Genomic DNA, 20,078 nt, shown 5'->3' on the forward strand with positions numbered 1-20,078 from the left:
TAGAACTGAGGACCTCCCCAGCCCAGCCTCTTACCTGCAGCATCGGCCCCCTCGGCGGGCACACTCTGGGTCAACGCGGGGGCTGGGTCCTTGACTGCCGGCACCTGAGCAGCTTCTTCCTGGTTTGTCAAAAAGGCAGAGCACAGATCAGTTTCCAAGGCTTGGAACTTCAGCAAGGAATTCTGCCAGCAAAAGCAGAACATCAGGCTCGCTCAGTTCGATGCCTAACACCCAAGGCTGGGTTTGCAGCTCCTTTCTCAGCACCTGGCACAAAGGGGGTCTCGGCCTCAGGTGCTTCAGGCTGAGCTGGTAGTGCCAGAATCAGATCCACGTTATTCCACAGGCAGCCTCAGTGTCCGCTTCACTTAAATCCTAATGTATATAGGTATCTGTGACACTTGGGATTGGTGATTTCGTCAGCAAGAGACGCTGCACCCAGAGAACCAATCTGAGACGTTATCTGCTGCCTGGATGCTTGAGGCTTTACGCTTTGCAAGTGTTTCATTCACTGTGCTGACATCAGGAGCGGATGACATTAGGCCCCTCCCAGGCTACCATTCATAAAAGCCAGCATCCCTCCACTGCAAAGCCTGCAGCAGACCGCAGTGCACAAAGAGTTACTGCTGCAGAGTCTGCCTGGCATCTGGGAGGTGCTTCGGGGCTTCCTTATCTACATCTGCATGTGGGCTGCAGGAGGGTGTGTGCGTGCATGAGTGTACGTGTCTTCTGAAGTTACTTTACTTTTCTCACACAGGATGGCTACAGCTGCCTTTCATCAAGAGCAGAGTGGAGGGATTGAGGGACATGACCTTGGCCCCTCAGTATGACCCAGCCACTGAGGGGAGAAACAATTTATCTTTCCAAACTCCCAGCACAACCTTCCCTCCACCCGCCCTTTTTTTCTCTCATTTTAAATTTCTCCCGTGGTCCTTAATAAGAACAAAGTCATACAGACTGACGCAGGGACCCTGCCGCGACGCAGACGCCCAGCAAATGCACTCCCCCGACCAGGTGAGAGTGAGCCGCTCTGCGTCCCTGGCAGAAGGGAAGCTCTGCAGCCCTCAGCAGCCCCGCCGCCCGCTGGGGTCCCGGCAGGGGTGGCTACTGGAGAGGAGCCACCGGTCCTTTTCCCTACCATGACCCCCCAACACACGCTCACACACATACACACACACGCACGCACGCACCTACTTACAGCTTGCCCTGCACATAACCCATTCCCCACACACCCATATCCTGCATAGCCAGCTGCCACACTGTACCTCCATACACAGTCCATCCCATACACCCCTCACACCGGATTCTGCACACACTCTGACTCCCTGCCTTGTGCACACCTTCACCCCTGTATTCCACACCCTCGTGCCCAGCCCCCCACCTTCATACACACTCTACTCCACATATACTTTTAACACCCCATATACACTCTCCTTCCTACTCCCACTCACCCCTTTTATCCCCTGCTCCACACACACACAAAAACAGCCTACTTTATATACACCCCACACACCCTCATCCCCACCTCCCACACTCATGTCCTATACCCACACACACCCACCCCTAGTCCCCCTACATCTGGCCCCCTCCACACACACACCCCCTCATCTGTTCTGTGAGTGTGAGTAAATATGAACAGCAGTGTTTGAAAAGCCACTCATTGAGGAATGTCTTGAATCTGTTCTCTCTTGGCAAGTCTGTAAGTGGCAGGTGCCTCGCAGACTCAGGACCTCTCCTCCCCTGTGCACAAAGATGGAGCAAGCACAGGGCACAAGCCTCCCTGTGCTCAGGGGCTGCAGCCGAAGAGCCCATAGCTCGGACGAAGCCCCTGCCTGCCACCAGGCCTTTTTTTTTTTTTTTTTAAACAGCTGCTGCTTCTTTTCTGGGACGTTCTCCCAGCAGCTAAGTGTAGAAGCGAGAGCCCAAGGTTACTGACAGGAGGTACAGAAGGAGTAAGGGCACCATGTCTTGGGAAAGATTTAGTAACCAAGGAGGTTACTGGAGGCGAAAGGAATGATTCCAGGCAAACTTCGTACTAAAGGACCTTGGAAATCAGAGTGACCTCTCAAAAAGAGTACAACTCTACTGAAAATTAAGAACTAAGACCCCGAGAATGTTAGATGGTACAGCTGCTACAGAAAACAGTATGGTGCTTCCTCAAATAGGTGGTTCTAATAATAGGCAGTTCCTCAAATATGGTAGTCCTAAACACAGAGCTGCCGGGTGACCCAGGGCGCACACTGCTGTGCATACCCCACAAAAGAAATGAAAGCAGTGACTCAGACAGATATTTGAACACCCAAATTCAGAGCAACATTATTCAGAATAGCCAAGAAATGTATTACGGACTGACTTGTCTCCCGCAAATCCATGCGTTGAATCCCTGACCCCCACTGTAACTGTATTTGGAGACAGGGCCTTTAAGAGGAAACTAAGGTAAAATACGGTCATAAGGGCAAGGCCCTAATCCAATGTGACCAATAAGAAGAGAGAGAGAGAGACCAGGGATGCACACACACAGAGGAAAGGCCGTGCGAGGGCACGGGGAGAAGGCAGCGTCTGCAAGCCAAGGAAAAGGCTTCTGGAGAAACCAATTTTGCTGGCACCTTTATCTGAGACTTCTCACCCCTAGCACTGTGAGAAAATACGTGCTTGTTGCTTGGGCCTCCCAGTCTGAATTATCTATTTTTTTTTAATGGAGGCCCTAATGAAGTATTAGCAGATTAATACAAGGTGGAAGCAACCCAAGTGTCTATCTACCTGATAAACAAACTGCAATATATACATACAATGGAACCCTACATTTAGCCTTAAAAAGGAAGAATACTTTGATGCATGCTACAACACGAATAAAGCCTGAGGATAATATGCTGAGTGAACTAAAAGGGCTTAATGAGCACAGTGCTTCAGACTAGGAAGATAAAGTTCTGGAGATGGATGGTGGTGATGGCTGCACAACAATGTGAATCTGCTTAATACCACCGAACTACGTATTTTAAATGGTTAAAGTGGCACATCTATGTGATGCATATTTTACAACAATTAAAAAAGAAGTAAAAGAAAACCACTCTTTCCCTATATTGAGAGGGAGGATGTGGACCAGCTGCTTCTCGTAAACTCTGTGCTCCTGTATATTCCACAAAGCAGACAAGGACACGGCCCCACACAGAACTGGAGGGCACGTCAGCTCTGCTACATACCAGGCATGTGACTTGGGGCAAGAGTCCTGGCTATTCTGAGCCTTAATTTCCTCATCCATGAACAGAGGCAATAATGACAGTGACAGTGGCACCTGCTCTAAGCAGCAGATGAGGGAAGGCCTGGAGAGCGCTTCACTCAGCACCAGCCCATGGTCAGCACTCAAGGACTGGACACTGTGCTTATCAAGAGTATCTCTGAAGCCCAGAGGCTGCTGGGCAGAGCGCTGGTCTTGCAGGAGGCTGAACCCCACATCTGCTCTGTGACCTTGACTCATCACTCTACCTCCCAGGGCCTCACTCTCTGCATCTGCCCAGGAAGGACCTGAGACTAGATGACTGGTAAGTTCCGTTCCAACTTCCAAGGAGAGAAAAGCAAATGTGCACGTGTACTGAGGCTGGTGCAGAGTCTGACAGAGGGGCTGCCTGGACAGTGCTTGTGGAACTGAACCAAGTGTTCACACAACACAAACAGCGAAGAGTTTCACTGCATAGGAGCTCGTCGGATCACGTTCAGAGGCCTCTCCACATCCCCGAGTGGGGTATAACGCTGAGACTGCGTTATGGCCGATGTCATAACGGGGTTGTTCTCTCCCACCTCCCCTCTCCTTCTCTCTCACTTGTACTCACACTGAGACACAACCAAGACTCCGAGCGTCAAAGGAGATCCATTTGCCTGGTTGGTTTATGCCTCTCTGACATACCGGGCAGGAGGAAGCTTAAAGGAATGGGGAAGAACAGAATCACAAATAGAACAGGAGAAAGGGACAAGAGGACCTCCAAGTAGAAGGGAAAACCTTAACTGCTATAAATGAGGCCAAGAGGGAAAAATGGGAGAAACCCCGCAGACCAGCTGTCGTCAGCTGTGTCCCTTCCCCACCCCGAACTGACCCATCCCCTGAGGACCGCCTGCTGTTCCTCAGCACAGAAACACAGGGTGGGGACTTGGACACCCTGTGTGGGACAGGCCCCGATGACCAGGGAACCCAGGAGGCTTTACCTATGAGCAATCTACACCACTGTCACATACGTGTCCTTCCCATCGTTGACAGGAGACATCCAGTCCAGCCCATCAGATTGGAGCCCCACAGAGCCACCCCTGGGAAGGCTGATGGACCGCAGGCACTGCACTGGCAAAGGGTCACGCCCCATGCAGCTGTAACACCACACGTGCAGCTGCCGGGCTCTGGCATCAATGCACAAAGAGCCTGCGCTCGACAGCAGCGGGAGACTGATGTCAGCCCCTTCCTCTTGGGGCTCCAGTCTGGTGGGGAGACAGCTAATAAACAAGCAAACAAATCAAACAATGATGACAGTTATTACTGTCACCGGGCAATGGAGGGGAAAACCACAAGCCCAGGGAGAGAGTGAGCAAGCAGCTGTTTCACTCTCTAATCCTGCCTGACTTACTGACCTTTTATGCAGGAATAAGCTTTCCCCTTCCAGAAAAATGAAGGCCAGGAAACCCCTGTGGTCCTGGTGCTACTTTAGTCCAGCCTTTCTCTCACTCAGGGGCTTCCGCTCCCTGTGAAGGTGCCCCCAGCCTTTCCCCCCGGGGCCAGCCGGCCAGTGCTGCTCCAGGTTTACATCCAAAGTCTCCCTGACTGGGTCTCTGGGAACTGCAGGAAAAGTGAACAAAGGCTGACGAATCCTCTGAAGAACAATGACTACCTCTGCTCCCCCCAATGCCCCCATCTGGTCACGTAAGAAGCCAGAGGGACATCCGTGAAACCTAGGTGTGGTTTTCTAAAAGCTAATTTTTCCCCTTTACATAATGGAAAATAGGCTACTTGTTTTAGAAAATACTCTACTCATTTTCTGTGGTCTACAATTACCAGGTCCCACCTTAGCTGAGTTGCAATGCAGAACACCCACACAGGCTGGATGGTTAAGTATTATTTTAGGATGCCTGTGTCTGCAATTCACCAGTTGCAGAGCAGGGACAGCTCACTTTTCATGTCTATGAGGAGGTTTTGAGGCCCTCTCCCATCCCTTTATCCATCCAAGAACTGTACACAGATCTTCAATGGTGATATGAAGCAAAATCAAATTGGAAATCTGCTCAAAATTGAAGATACAATGGAGTCCCCAAACATCCCCATTTCTACTTACCACTCTTTTTCCCTGAGCTTTCATGTTTCATGTGTACACTACCCCACCACACACACACACACACACACACACACACACACACACACACACACACACACACACACACACACACACACACGACCCTTCCTTTTCATCTGCTCCCTGCCCCTACCTCCCCAGGCCAAATTCAGCTATAGCTGATTCACAGTCAAATTTCCATCAAATCTTGAGCCAGTTCTGATTACCTTATCTGAACAGTGCCCCCCAATTTCTCTTTTAGCATCTTGTGTATTTCCTTCCCAATCCTCACCATAATATGTAATTTTATTTATTTCTCTCCTTGTTTATTGGCTCTTTCCAACCCCTGAAGGGCTGGAACCACGCCGCCATTGTTCACTGCTGAACCTCACACAATGAGTAGAACAGGAGCCAACCATTAAGGACACTGCCATTGTGTATTAGTTTTGTTTTCCTAGACCCATTAGGTGGTACTTGGGAGGCCCTTCTGAGTATCTAATTTCAAGTCTCCCTGCTGCCCTGGTTCAGAAATTTTTAAATGCTTACAAATCACTGGGGAGTTTGTTGAAGACGTGCACCCCCAGGCAGCGAGAGACTCGGATTCTATGGTCTGGGACAAGGTCCCTCAGATGCAGGAGGTCCAAGGTCCACTTTGAGAAATACTGCCCTATTCCCTAGGGCCTTGACTCACTCTAAATGCTGCCTTGGTTGCTTGTTTTAGCTCCATGGATCACAGGAACCATAGCTTTTCCCCAACCCCCAGCCTTCTGACACCCTCATCAGCCTCTAGTCCTGGCACCCCTCCCTGGAGCTGGACCCCCACCTCAGGAAGTATAAAGCATGAGGTGCTCAGAGCAAGGCAGTGTTACCTCCTGAACTGATGCTGCTGCACTCCAGATGCTCTTCCCAAAAGAACTGGGACCTCTTCCAATGCTGATGGCTATAGGAAAATGCCACATTCACCCCATCCCGAGGACACTGGGCTTTTGGCTAATCCATGTGGGGCCTTTGTGGCTTATGTCCCAGCATGCTTTGCAGCCAAGTCTAACTGAAGGATGACAAATCTCGGCTCAGCCCATCCCAGCTTCCTCCGCTCAGAATGCGCAGCCCTCACTGTCCTGCACCACCCAGTGGAGAGACTCAGTGTAAGAGAACAAGCTATTCACTTCAAGCAGTCCTCTGCTGACAAGAGGATCCAGGTCCTGCTCTGAGGACAGCAGCACTTCTTTGTTAAACAGGGACAATCTTGCCACCACACACGACAACCCAAAGCAAATTTCCTTCCAGCCAGATGATTTGATTTCAACTTGGGAAGGGGGAGTTCTGCAATTAGTTTGCCTCTTTGTGATATCCTCACTATGTCCACTTTATTAAACAAACAATAAAAACAAGATGTTTGAGAGAATAATGCAGTTTTATAAACTCATATTTTAATTCAGGACTCTGAGCTTTTCTAGATGATAAGACATTGATTTTCTAAAAACAGAGTATGTCATTTTCAACTCATGGAATGGATTCCAATAGTTTCTCTTTATAGCTTCTAGTACCTACATTACCCAAAAGCACAGGAATTAAGATCAATAAACTCCCTAACAGGTCATTTTTTCCAGAACATCAATTATATTCCTTGGGCTGAAGTCCACAAGTCTAGTCCATGTTGTAGCCCATATGGTTACTTCTTTGTGGCTACTTAAAGTTCCAATTTCTTTTAGCCTGGAAAAATATTCTGCTTAAAAACTAAACTCAGTAAGATGTATACATAGTACAGGGACCACTGGGGCTTTTAATCCCAATTTTACCATTTGCTCCTTCTGTGTCTGCGGGCAGGTCCTAAAAAGGCAAAAGATACCAATGCCAGCAAGGCCAGACTCTAGGATACTGAGCTGATGTGTGTCACTACAAATCCCTAAAAAGTGGGGATTCATCCTTCTGCTGCAGCCCCAATATCCCACTCCAGTTCCCACCCAGAGTTCGGTGTGTATCTGCTTCTCAAGAAATACTGTTGAAAGAAAGAATTACTCCTCAGAAAAAATATCCCAAAGGTCAGAGCTTTCAGGCAAAATTCTGGTATTAGGACCAGCAAAAATATTTTGTTAACATTTAGGATGGGTTGGGGGAAGCAAGTATTTCATGAAAGCTGTCAGCTTTATATTCTGCCAAGTGAGAGCACGTGGGAAAATAGAGAGACAGAGAGAGAGAGAGACAAACAAACCTCCCCATCATTTAATCACAAAATGAAGTTTTTAAGAACAATCTCTAAATTAAAGAGTTGTTTGCTGACTCAGCTTTATGAAAAACCAACTACACTATTCTTAAATTTCTCCTTTAGCTACAAAGCAGTGAAAGCTACCACACAGGCTGACCCCTGGGAGCCACTGAACTAGACACAGTCCCTTTCCAGCCTCCTGTGAGACAGCAGGGAATTAGTAGCGTGAAGAGGAGTGAACGTACGAGTGAGCACAAAGGAAGAGGATGGTGGTGCTACACCAGAGCAAGGAGCAGGGGCAAGCAGGCAAAGCTGTGTGGAGTGGGAGATGGCAAGGCTGGTAGGCAAAAGGCAAACACAGGTGGGTCAGCTATGGTGAGCCTTGCACAACTTCTCTGCTCAGCCAACACCCTTGAAGTTTCTCCAAGTCAATTCCCAGACAAGGAAGAAGATGAGCAGCTGCTGCCACCTTTTCTGCCAACACCACTTTAAGGATTCCCCTGAGGGTGCTGACTACAAACCTGGTTGCCCTGGAAACAGAAGCTAGGCTGGATGGCTGCCTCTGAATACTGGGTCAAAATAAACGAGGCCTGGAAACAGCTCAGAGTTTCTTTGCTGTGCAGTTCATTCAACTGGGAAAGAGAACCAGGGTTCACATCATGACCACATTAGCTGCAATATGTAATTGTTGACACTGACAAGACAAGTGGGCTAAAATCAAATGAATTATATAGCACACCATTCCTGCTGAGGAAGAAATGTTGGTAGGGAAGCAAGGTCATAGCAGAAGGAAACCATACCAGAAAGATGCCAAATAGCATCCTGCAGTGGTCCAGCACACAGGAAAATTACCTTGGATATTATGCTTCCAGAGACCAATATTTTGCAGCCCAGCATCCATTTATCCATCTTCTAATCCAAGATGGGAAATATGTCTATGTCTAGTCAATCAGCTTATTCCAAACCCCACAGTCTTAGTGACTGGTTCAAGAATGGGCTACAGACCCCAAGCCAGATAAACGAGACTCAAGTATGGGACTCTATGGAGCTAGAAAGGACTCTTCTTCCACTGTGTGACAGGCAGAATCTTAAAGATAACCCCCAAGATTTCTATACCCTGGTATTCAATCATACACTAACCTCAATGCTGCTATGAAGGGATTTTGCAGGTATAATTAAAGTCCTAACTCAGTTGACCACAGATACAGAGATTATTTGGGTGGGCCTGACCCAATCAAATGAGCCTTTTAAAAGCAGAGTGATTCTTCCAGCTGGCAACAGACGTCAGAGAGATTTGGAGCCCAGGAAGCTTTGGTTCCACTGGCTCAAAGATGAAGGGGTCCATGTAAGAAGTAATGTGAGCAGCCTCTAGAAGCTGAGAGCTGCCCCCAGCAGTTGACCAGCAAGGAAACAGTGTCTACAGTCTTACAACCACAACGAAGTAAATTCAGGCGACAACCTGAATGAGCTTGGACGTGGACTCTTCTCCATCTTCTCTAGAACTTTCAGAGAAGACTTTATCACAGTCAATGCCTTGATTTGTTTTGTGAGACCTGGAACAGAGAATCCAGTTAAGCCTACCTCATTCACGACTTACGTAACTGTGAGCTAATAAATGCGTGTTTGAAGCTGATAAGCTTTTGGTAATTTGTTGCACAGCAGTAGAAAACTGATATACACTGGAATTACTAACTGGAAGAATAATGTGTCCCTGGAGAGAGGTCGGCCTAAAGATACAGTCAATAAAGGAAAGCAAGACTCAACAAATGGAAAGAGACGGCATCTAAGGACAAGTCTTATAATCCCTGAATCTAACCGCACGTGAAGCCTACCCTGGTCCTAAAGTTTCAAGTGTGTGGATCAATGAAATCCTGTTATTTATTAAAGCCAGGTTAACCTGACTTTCAGTGACAAGAAAAAAAACCCAATACTGGGGGAAAAAAATCCCCAGTCACTCCTGATCTAAGTCCCAACCCTGCAGACTGGGTTTGCATTTCAATAGAAAAATACAGCTGCCTATTCCTACAGAAAAATTACCATTCAGCCAACTCGGGAATATCAAATGCCTGAAGAAGCCTCTTGCTAGACCACTTTCTCAAAATTAAAACAATTTTCAGGGAGAAACACATCTTAAACATAATAGCAAGTACCATCTTGGGTCTGATGTGACTTGAGCCAAAACGTCTATACGCTAACCTATGGATGGTAATAACAAGACAGTCAAACCCTTCACATGGAGACACACACACACACAGACATGAATGTGCATATCGGCTCAAAGAGGGACACTGCCAATGTGCACACAATAAAACACAAGTGTTAAGGAATTCTTCATAGACTTTAAAGAGGAAGAGATCTTAATATTGAAGGTACTACTGAGCTATTTTGAATAGTATAATTCAACAAATAAGAGATACCCACAGTATACGAAGGAATAAATTTTTATATTGATTTCAGATAGACAAATGACCTCTTTCATAGCCAGCTAAATAAAACAGATGTTCCCTTTGAATAAGAACTGTGATTACAAATCTAAGGTTTAACTTCTTGTTACTGATACTAGGTCATTACTGAGCATGTCACAGGCTAAAATTTATTACATTTGTTTCTTACAACATAGACCTTAAAATTCCAATAGTATTCCCAAGAGTTTTATTCCTTCATGGTAGGACCTCTGTCAGAATATAGCAGAGCACAAGACCAAATCCAACCTCTCTCTGAGCATCTTTTTTTCTTCTAGTTTTTTACCAGTGAGAGTGACACCACACATAAATACGAAAATGTCCTAGATCTTTTTGGTAAAATCAAAACTGCACTTCAAAGTAGCCATAGGGATAGAGCACATTTCTAGGACGCCCTGTAGGGTCAACTGACACCTCAATGAAGGTGAGATCAGTGAATGTTAAAACGAAAGCACTCTCAGAGTTAACCCATTTCAGAACACCCTATCTTGATTCTACAAATAAAAAACTAAAAGACGTTGATGTGATGCTTTATGACATGTCTAGGAGGCGGAAAAAGTAGTGTGAGTATCCAATATGGCATGTTCTCTCAGTGAAGCGGAGATCCATTAGTTTTCTTTTTACATCTGTTATTTTCCTTAAATGAAACTAAAGGCAGGAATGGGATCTCCTAGGATGTGGAGAAGGAAAACAGTAATTTTTCTCACTTAACCCTTCAAGCAACTTTTCAACCTATTCACTGATTATTGATTATATGGACATGAGAGAATAACTAAAACCAAGGATTAAGGTGAATGAGACACTGACAGACCTTAAGTTCAGAATATTTTCCAATCAAGATCCAGGGGACCCCAACAAATGAAGTCTCCTGATATCTTACAGAGACAGAGTCCGACAACTCAGGACAACAGTAGGAGGGAGACTTATTCAGTTTTTCAGAAACCAGTTCCTATAGTATTATAGACAAGACACCAAAAGTCATGGAATGGAGATACAAATCCCACCAAGAGACTGACCCAAGGTCAAAAACTGGGAGCTTGAGACTGGCAGAAGAAAAGAGAAGCTGGCAGGAATCAAATCTATACTCATGCCAAGCACAGAAACAAGAAGTGAGCTTTTCAGTTTACTGGCAAAGCATGGAGAGCACACAGAGAGACAGACACTCACAGGTAGATATGACACATTATATATCACCTTACTGCACAGAGGAGCTCTCAGGTCAAGTACCAGCTCTGGAATAAATATAGCTAAGCCCCATCTATATGTGATACCGCAAGCAGAATTAAGAAGATCAAAAAGTAGAGGTGAAAAACCAGATTTGAGGAAAACAGAATGCATATATGTAAGACCTTAAAATTGTTATAATCAACAATTACAATATTAAGGTCCATGGAAACGTCTGGAAAATATTTGTAGACCATGCTTCTCATGAGGCTCAAGAAACTCTCTTTTGGACCTTAGACCTGCAAGTTGGAGTGGAAGGAAGAAAGCAGATATGCAACTAGAGGGCTTTTTTTTTTTTTTAGAAGACTTCTTAGAAGGCTGTGTTGGAAGGGTGGAATGTAAATAAAGGAACAAGGAGCAATGAAGATGGTTAACACAACAAGAAAGTCCACTTTACATTTCCATTTAGAGATACAAGGAATAATACTCCTGTAAAAATCAGCTGTGCAAAGGGTGAGCAACATTGTTGACAAATAATGACTGATCATAAAAGTCAAAAACTAGAAACCACCATACAGTGGGTTATAGCAAGGAAACCAGAAAACTAAAACTACATGCCATACACGTATGAATCGCACAAACATAATACTGAGTAAATAACCAGACTCAAAAGAGTATACACATCCATTTATAAAAAACTCAGAAATAGACAAAACAAATCTATGGAAGTCTGAAGAACAGTTATACTTATAAGGGAGTAGTGACTGAAAGGAATTAAAAAGGGGTGTCTGAGATGTTAATAATGCCTGTTTCTTGACGTAGTTGATCATTACACACTTTGAAGAGAATTCATCCAGCTGTACACTTACGATATGTACACTTTTCTATATGTATTTTCTACTTGCATTAAAAGCAATAAAGCAGTATTCCCCACCTGTGTTCCATAGGACTCTGCTGCCAAAGAAAAAAACGTTACTATGAGGTTCTTCCATAAAAGATCTTAGTGTTCTCTAAATTTGGGAAATGTTAGGAAAGTCCCAGTTAAATATATTCCCACTCTACAGGATATCTCCATCGATGTTTCTGAACATAATGACACTCCCTGTTTGGCCTTGGACCATGAACTGGCCTTGTTCAAGCTTTTCTAAGGTTTCCTCTAACCCTCAAATCTTAGCCGCAATATGATTTGCACACACGATTTACCCCAACTGGAACAATTCCACTTCGAGCACACACTCACTGTTATCAACCAGTCTGGATCAGCAGCACCACCTACTCATTGAAGAGCACACATTTACAATATGGTGCGGACTGCTCTTTTGGCTATATGTCTCCACTCAGCACTCTTGCATCTATGTAATCACAGGGTAGTGAGCTGGCATGTTTCATATAATTTGCAAATACAGTATAGTGAAGGCATACAGAAAAGCAGATTTTCAAATAGCTTTTTGCAATTGAGATTTGAGAATGCTCAAGTAATCTTAGCATTCTCACGGGGTTCCAACACACAAATCAGTTTCTCCCAATTACCTGAAACCTATCACAAGTTGCTCTTAAAATCACCTCATTTTTCTAGTCACTTAGGTCAAAACAAATCAGTGCTTCTTTACAACTAGCATTTTGATGTTCACAGTGGGACAAACAGCAGTGTTCATTGATTCAGGTTCTTGCCTCTCTTCTCAAACTCTTTTTCACTCCTATTACCATAACAGAGATTGTGGAATTTGAAGCTTGTCTCTATGCACCAGGAAATAACAAGTTTTGTGTTGTTATCTTTAGGACTTTTCTGCAATCTTAGTTTTTTAATTTAAATTGGTTTAATCAGGCACTTGGTTTACTTTGACTATTCACTTCTGCCAACCTCTACAGTAAAAACGGAAAAAGAAAATCACCTAAGTTCAGTTCATTACCATTTTTTTTTTTTTTGGAGAAGGAGAGATGGATCTTCAAATGATGAACAATTTGCCTGAAGCCCATCACTTCTCTCCTCGACATCTGAGCATTAAGTCTTTTCATTCTTTCTGCTATGATCCTAATCAGATATACCACCCACTGCTCCTTCACTATACAATGAAGGCAAGAGAAATGAGGCAGATTATTCCAAACCAATGTCTTAGGCTAAAGCATTCATAACGACAGGGATCCTAATTATATTATATTGATTTCCAATAGGAGGATTAAATTATATATTTTAAAGGAAACCCAGAACAAGCTACTAACATTGTGATGTCCAGTTCAAAGGAAAACCATTCGGATTGGAAAATATGGCTTCAGTGTCTCAAAGCATACTAGAAGACCATATTGCAAACACCAAACTATAGCATGTTCCATGGAAAAATAGTAAGATGATCATATTTGAGACTGCAAAAACCATTAAAAAAGCAGGGAGTGGAGGGAGAAAATAAAATTAAGAGGAAATTTTTACAAATGTAACTGTCACAGCCACGGTTATATAATCCTAAAGCAAAGTTGAAAGAAGTACAATGAAATGAATGCTGGACTCGGTTTAGCTCCAAGACATAGTGAGCAGCCTTGCAAATAATATTTTAAATATATTTGCTCCAAAGCAAGGAAAAACATTACCCAAAGAATTGCAAAGAAAACAAGTTCACTTAAGAGCAAAAATACTTAAAAGTTTTAATCAGAAAATATTCGAGTCCTAGGAAAAAGAATAATACATTTCACAATTGGCTGATTCATGTCCATACAACCAGCAACGACTGCACCTACCTCACTGAAGTCCTGCCGTGTTTCAAAAGCATCCTTTGGCCAAATGGCAGCCCTCTGGTCTATTCTATAAAATACAAAGAAAAATTATTTCCATTTAAAAGAAACCTTTAAACACTGCTTACTTAAATCTGGTAGCTACAGATTTGGCCATATCCCTGTTAAAAACTCTCAGTGGTGTCCTACTGCCTGAAGAATAAAAACCAGACCCCATGTAATAGCCTGCCACATATTACAGGGTTGAACTCTGCCCATCTTCTCTCCCACCACCTATCACTCTCACCCTTGACCCCTCCCTCCCAGTCTCCCTGGCCTTCTGTTTCTTGAACACACAGTGCTGGTTCCCTGTTCAAACCTTCACATTTGCTTTCCCCCCAGATCTTCACAAAGCTGACTCTTCCCAGCATCATCTATGCTCCTCTGTCACCTCCCAATGAGGTCCTCCTGATCTCTCTAATACAAGTCCCCTCCCCTTCACTCTCTACTGCACTGTCCTCAGATTTTCTTCTTAGTGCTTATTACTACCTAAAATTACACTGTTTATTTGCATTTCCCCATTAAATTGTAAACTCCAAGAAATCAGTGATTCTGTCCATTTTCTACACTGCTAAGTCCTCAGTACCTAGCACAAATCCAATGCTTTTTCATTCATTCAAAAAAATTTTTTTGAATACATGAATATGATCTGTTACAGCTGTTACAGAAAGTTACCATTTGTTCCCTGAAGATAGCTTCTGGAAATGTCATCCTATCTCTTAACACAATAAACGTTATAGCAACTGTTGAGTAACATGTAAAGCGAGATTTTGCCACTTCACAATTTCCAACGGAAGAAAAAGGACTTAAAATCACACAAACTGACTCAGAATACATTTTTTAGGTTAAAAACAAAAAACCCAAACTCCACTACAGGCAGATGCTTAGCTCCAAATCATGATTCATCAAATGCTATGGTTCAATGGCATCTATTACATAACACTGAGGTTTTTCCACAGCAGTTTGCTATTATATAATAAATATATTCAATTATAGTTATTATCCTTATAAAAAGGCCTGCTATCTTAAGGAATAAAAGATTTAGTCAGTGGTAAGTCATTTATAAAAAGATTTATTTTGGGACATAATTATTTACAGTTATTATTCTGCTTCAGTTTGAGTCCTACAGAAAGCACATAGGTCCTCCGAATGATCATCAAGGTTAATGATTTCTAAGAGTCATGATGCATGCTGAGAAATGCCACAAGCCAAACTCCTTCAAAATATTCTTAAGAATGCAAAGTTCTCTCAGTCCTAGCACTGGGAACTGTGCAAACAATTTACTTCTAATGAGAAAAATGAGATGGTAAAACAAAACTGTGATGCTCACACTGATGTCTACAATGTCTCTCCTGGGTGTGAGAGAAGTCTAAGGGTCCCAAACATGAGCTCAGGGAGAGAAAGCTCAAGTGAGAAAAGAAAGTGAGGAAGAAGGCTGTTGACACACCCATTCTCTGCACATCAATTCCCTGAGCCATGAACAATGATTCCAAAGCTTCTGAAAATACCAAGTAGTGCTTTCCTACTACAAAATGGGGGGAATCCTGTCCCCCTTGGGTGTAGGGTTTAAACCCAACCTATCCAGTAACATCTAAAACTTTGAATGGCTCCTAATTTCTCTGTAACCTAAAGTGGTTCTCAAATTGTGTTTCTAGAGAGTTATGGTAGCACCAGAAAAACGAAAGTCAGGTTCTCTAACGGAAAGAATATTTACCATTTTACAGTTTTCAATCAAAAATTTCTCCAGGGCTTTGATGCCAGCAGATTGTAAAACACAGTAGCAAATACTAACAGAAGAAAGCAGAAACAGACTTTGTTAAAAATATACAGTAGGTATTACTGAGATGCAGAGATTACAGCCTACATGTAATTACTCACACATTCTTCCAGGAAAACTATTTGTAGTCGCACATAAACCTCCAGATCAAGTTTGAGAACTGCAGTCTAAGCCTCAAAGGTGCTTTAATTTGACACCCATCTGAGTGTCTCCTGTGTGCCTGGGACAGTACTGAGGAGATAAGAATCAACAAGCAGACTCTAGGCCTTTAGGAGACTTACAATCTAGTGGATTCTGAAGCAGAGAATAAAACTAATTAATACCCAGTCTTGAGACAGTTTCCATAAATCAAGGATCAGGGCATGGGAGCTGATACTAGAACGACAGAGAGGAACTGGGGTGGTAGAGACACAGAAGAGATGTTTTCAAGGGTGAAAATAAGCAAGAGGTCTTGGGTCCGTATTCAAAGTATGAAACGAAAGAGATGGCGTGATGAAAATTCTTCCAAAGTTTTGAGCCTGTGTGACAAGAAAGATGATGAGTGGTCTTCCACAATGGAGACAGAAAGATATGTCATTTGTTGGGGAGAGCGGGCAGCTGGCGTAACAAGAGGCAATTCACGAGTTTTGACTTAGATATTTGAAGCTTGAAGCAAGGCTGAAATATGGAAGTGAAAACCCACGAGCAGGGCTCGCCCCAGCACCGGGTGCTCAACAGTGGGTTCAGGAGAGAGAGGCTGGTGATGACAGTGGTGACACAGAGGCTACAGGTCCTGTATCAGTTTTTAACTCACTGTGTGGCCAGAGCCCAGCACAGTGCCCAGCACACGATACACACTCACTACATGCCTGCTGGGTTGATGAATAAATGAAGAAGCAGAAGGAACAAGACCCAAGAATGACTTCGTGATCTACCACCTTTTAGGTGTGTGTACCCACAGGCAAGGTATTAACCTCTCAGCCTCAGTTTCCTCATCCGTAAAGTGAAGATAACAGCAGGTACCACAGCAGATAGATAACTCAGGAGGGAAACTGAAGGACAGTTCATGAACAATGCTTACTGCTACTGTTAACTGTAATAAACGTAACACATGAATTCTATAATTAAATTTAAAAATACCATTAGAGATTTATAAATGATGATGATTAATGGTTCATTTTATTAATAAAATAACTGAAGCCTTGTAAGTAAATAAGACGAAAAAGGGAAAAGCTGCAGTCATCCTTACTCAGAGCCACTGGGTAGATCTCTGAAACTGGCCAGTTAGGAGATAAAAGAAAGAAGAGACATGAAGAAAACAAAGATGAATCAGTAAGAAGAAAAGAAGCCAACCAGAACAGCACTCTAGAACTAAAGAGAAACATGTTACAAGAACGATGAGAGTCACGCAGAGCCCAACAATTTCAGTAAATTCCAGGCACTCTACTGACATTATTTCATTCAACCCTTGTGGTAACCACATGAGATTAGCACTACTAGATCCATTTGACCTAACAGGAGACAGTTCAGGCAATTAAATAATTTTATCCATTCATTAAACAAGTATTTATTAAGTACCAGCTTATGCCAATTGCTAGTGCTGAGAATAAAACAGGGAATGAAACACATCTCTGCCCTAATGGAACTTATGTTCTCCTGAAAGCAGAGAGAACGTAAGGAAATAAGCCAGTGATCTCTGGTGCCCAGGTGCTACGTATTAGGGAGAAAAAGAAAATGAGGCAAGGAGAACAGGGCATGCAGGAAAACTGCCCAAGCTCACGCTGCTAGGAAATCTCAAAGTCATCTGGAGCTAATGAGGATGAACTAATGTGGAGACATAAAAGGCCACTGGATCCGAAAAGATAAAGGTCAAGGCAGAAGAGAAATCTAACAGAAGCTTCTCACCAGAGGAATTTAGCAATGAAATGAAAACTGGAACAGGTTTTCTTTTTAAGATCTTTCAAGACAATGCTTGAATCATTTACAATCCTGCCTGGAAGCTGGCCTAAACACCAAAACTGGGTCACACCAAAACACTCCAATTCTCTCAACTCCCTTCACCCAAAACGACAGTAGGAAAGCGGCCAAGCACATCTCCGTCAGAAGTGTGCTACTGGAGAGGGCAATGAGGAGACGGCCAGTCAATTCCAACACAACTGTGCCCTCCAGCCCAGGCCAAGGCCATGGGAAATGCAGCCTGGACTCCTGATACGGCTTCAGCATTGATGCCTCCAATCACCATCACTCCCAACACCCTCCCCCCCACCCCCACCCCCCCACCACCACCATCACTGCTACCATGATGACCACCACCATGAGAGACTTCAAAATAGAGAAACAAAGAGAACTGTGTGCTGATGTTAAGAGTTTCTTTCTGGATTCTACAACTGCAAAATTGTGGATCGCCTGTGGCCGTGCAACTTTTTCAAAAACTTCTGGTGTTCCCACATTGCTAGAACCCAAAGCCTGTGCTGAGCCAGCCTGTAGGGTCATCCTGCAGTGACCTTCCCTTGGGAAGTGGACTGGAATTCAAAGCAGCAAAACAAACAAAGCATTAAGATATTTTTCTTGGCTCAAGGATAATGTCAAGCCACAGATGTGATAATTTGTGAAGAAGCAGTATTTTAGCATAGGATTGTTGATTTATATCAACTTTCTATAATTAAATTAGCAGATAAAAGCATTCCTTATCTCAGTGAAAAGCTTCCTCATCTATCCAGTTGCTCATGAAAGACTGAGAATTATCTGACACTCTCCTCTCCCTCAAGCCCAATATGCCAACCCATTAACAATTCCTTCAATTTCTTATCCCAAATAACGTTTGCATCTGTCCCCTCACCCTCTCCCTCCCCCACGACCACCTTAGGCCACATCACCATCATCTGTCTTCTGGGCCACCTCCCTGATCTCCTTCTCCTCTACCCTCCGCAAACCATTTCCCACACAGAACATCGTCACCACTTTTCTGCACACTTAAAGACCAAAATTCTTCAAGCATCCCGTGACATCCTGAAGGACTACATCTGCCGACTTCTTCCACCTCCATTCACCTCCTCCTCCTCCTCCTCCGTGTTCCCGCTACACCAGCAGTCTCCCAGTCCCTTGGACACACCACATTCCTTTCCACGTCAGGCTCTCTCACATGCTGTTCCTGGGCCCCTAATGCTCTTCCCTCTCCACTTTCCTAATTAACTCGCTCATCCTTTAGCTACCAGGTACCAGACCAATCAGGTCTCCCTCTTGTATGTCTCACTAAACTCTGATCTTCCACGTCTGCCGTGTAGCACGTCTCAGTCCCTAACCGTGTATCTGTATAATTATTTGATCATCTCTGTCTCGTGATAGTAAGCTCTATGGGGCACAGGCTGTATGAGTCTTGCCTAACATTTTATTCTAGAGCTAATCCTGGCATTAGACACATAGTTGACACTCACATGTGGTTAATAAAGTATTAACCCCAGGGTTATGTACAGCTGCTGATTCTGATACGTTCCTGAGTGTGTGCAATGATTAGGATAAAACTCACACTCCCTCCTCCACCTGGAGCATGCTAGCAGGACTGGCAGGATGGGATGACTCTTATTCCCACCTGCAGGTACATTTCTTGCAGAGGAGACCTGCTAAAGATTAGCAAGTGGCTTTCTAACCCATGTTTAGAAAATCTAGGCAGAAAGAGTAAAAGGAGAGGCTCCATCACACTTTTCATGGTCCTTCATAAACAATCAGAATCTTAAAGCTACACAGTGCCTACCATGGATCACATCTTAAGAGTTCAAGGTATTCCACTGCCTCTGATTAAGCCCTGTGTTAGAAAGCAACACAGGATACGCTAATGTATACCCGGATGACAGTCAGCCGTCCGTATGACTGATGTTTTTCCTGAAACCTTTTTGGAAACAAAAGGTATATCCCAAGAGGACAACCCACTGAGCAAAACAGTCTTTATGTACAAACAATAGCTCTATATGCAGACACAGACAAAATGGCAACAAATTCCAGTAATATTATTAGAAACAAGAATAGCCCTCAGAACCAGTAAACATAAAGTTCCTTTCCCTGCAGCCTGTAAGCTGTGTTAAAGCCAATCTCTTCTTGATTTTTTTTTTTTTTTTTTTACCAAATTACTCTGCTAAAGGACTGAGATCAAATACTGGGCAGCCCACTTCAAAGATGGAGAAACTGGGGCACAGAGTTTCAAAGGACTCTCAGAGAGACAGCTGACAGAAAACAGAACTAGAAGTCGAGAGACATTCATAAACTGACTTTTCAACCCACGTATCTCTTTGTCCAGGTCAATGAACTCCCACAGTGGGCACAAGGGTGTCAGTGCTAGAAGTGGAACGCTGACCCCCAAAACAGGCCCTCCAGTAGCTGGGATCCAAGCCCCAGTCCTACCTCCCATCTTACACTTCTACACAGATTCC

General features: G+C 43.9%; 1 protein-coding gene across 11 annotated transcripts in view; it reads right to left on the reverse strand.

Moving 5' to 3' along the window:
- Window positions 1–20,078, reverse strand: part of FAM13C (family with sequence similarity 13 member C) — a 536,869-nt gene that overhangs the window by 461,689 nt on the left and 55,102 nt on the right. For all 11 annotated transcript variants that reach the window (XM_032491443.1, XM_032491444.1, XM_032491445.1 and 8 more), the window contains 2 exons: window positions 13,866–13,929; window positions 35–119 (listed from right to left, as the gene is read on the reverse strand). In XM_032491443.1, coding sequence (XP_032347334.1) covers window positions 35–119; window positions 13,866–13,929 — 149 coding nt within the window. The remainder of the gene's footprint in view (window positions 1–34; window positions 120–13,865; window positions 13,930–20,078) is intronic.

The sequence above is a fragment of the Camelus ferus genome, chromosome 11, assembly GCF_009834535.1.
Source record: "Camelus ferus isolate YT-003-E chromosome 11, BCGSAC_Cfer_1.0, whole genome shotgun sequence".
NCBI lineage: Eukaryota > Metazoa > Chordata > Mammalia > Artiodactyla > Camelidae > Camelus > Camelus ferus.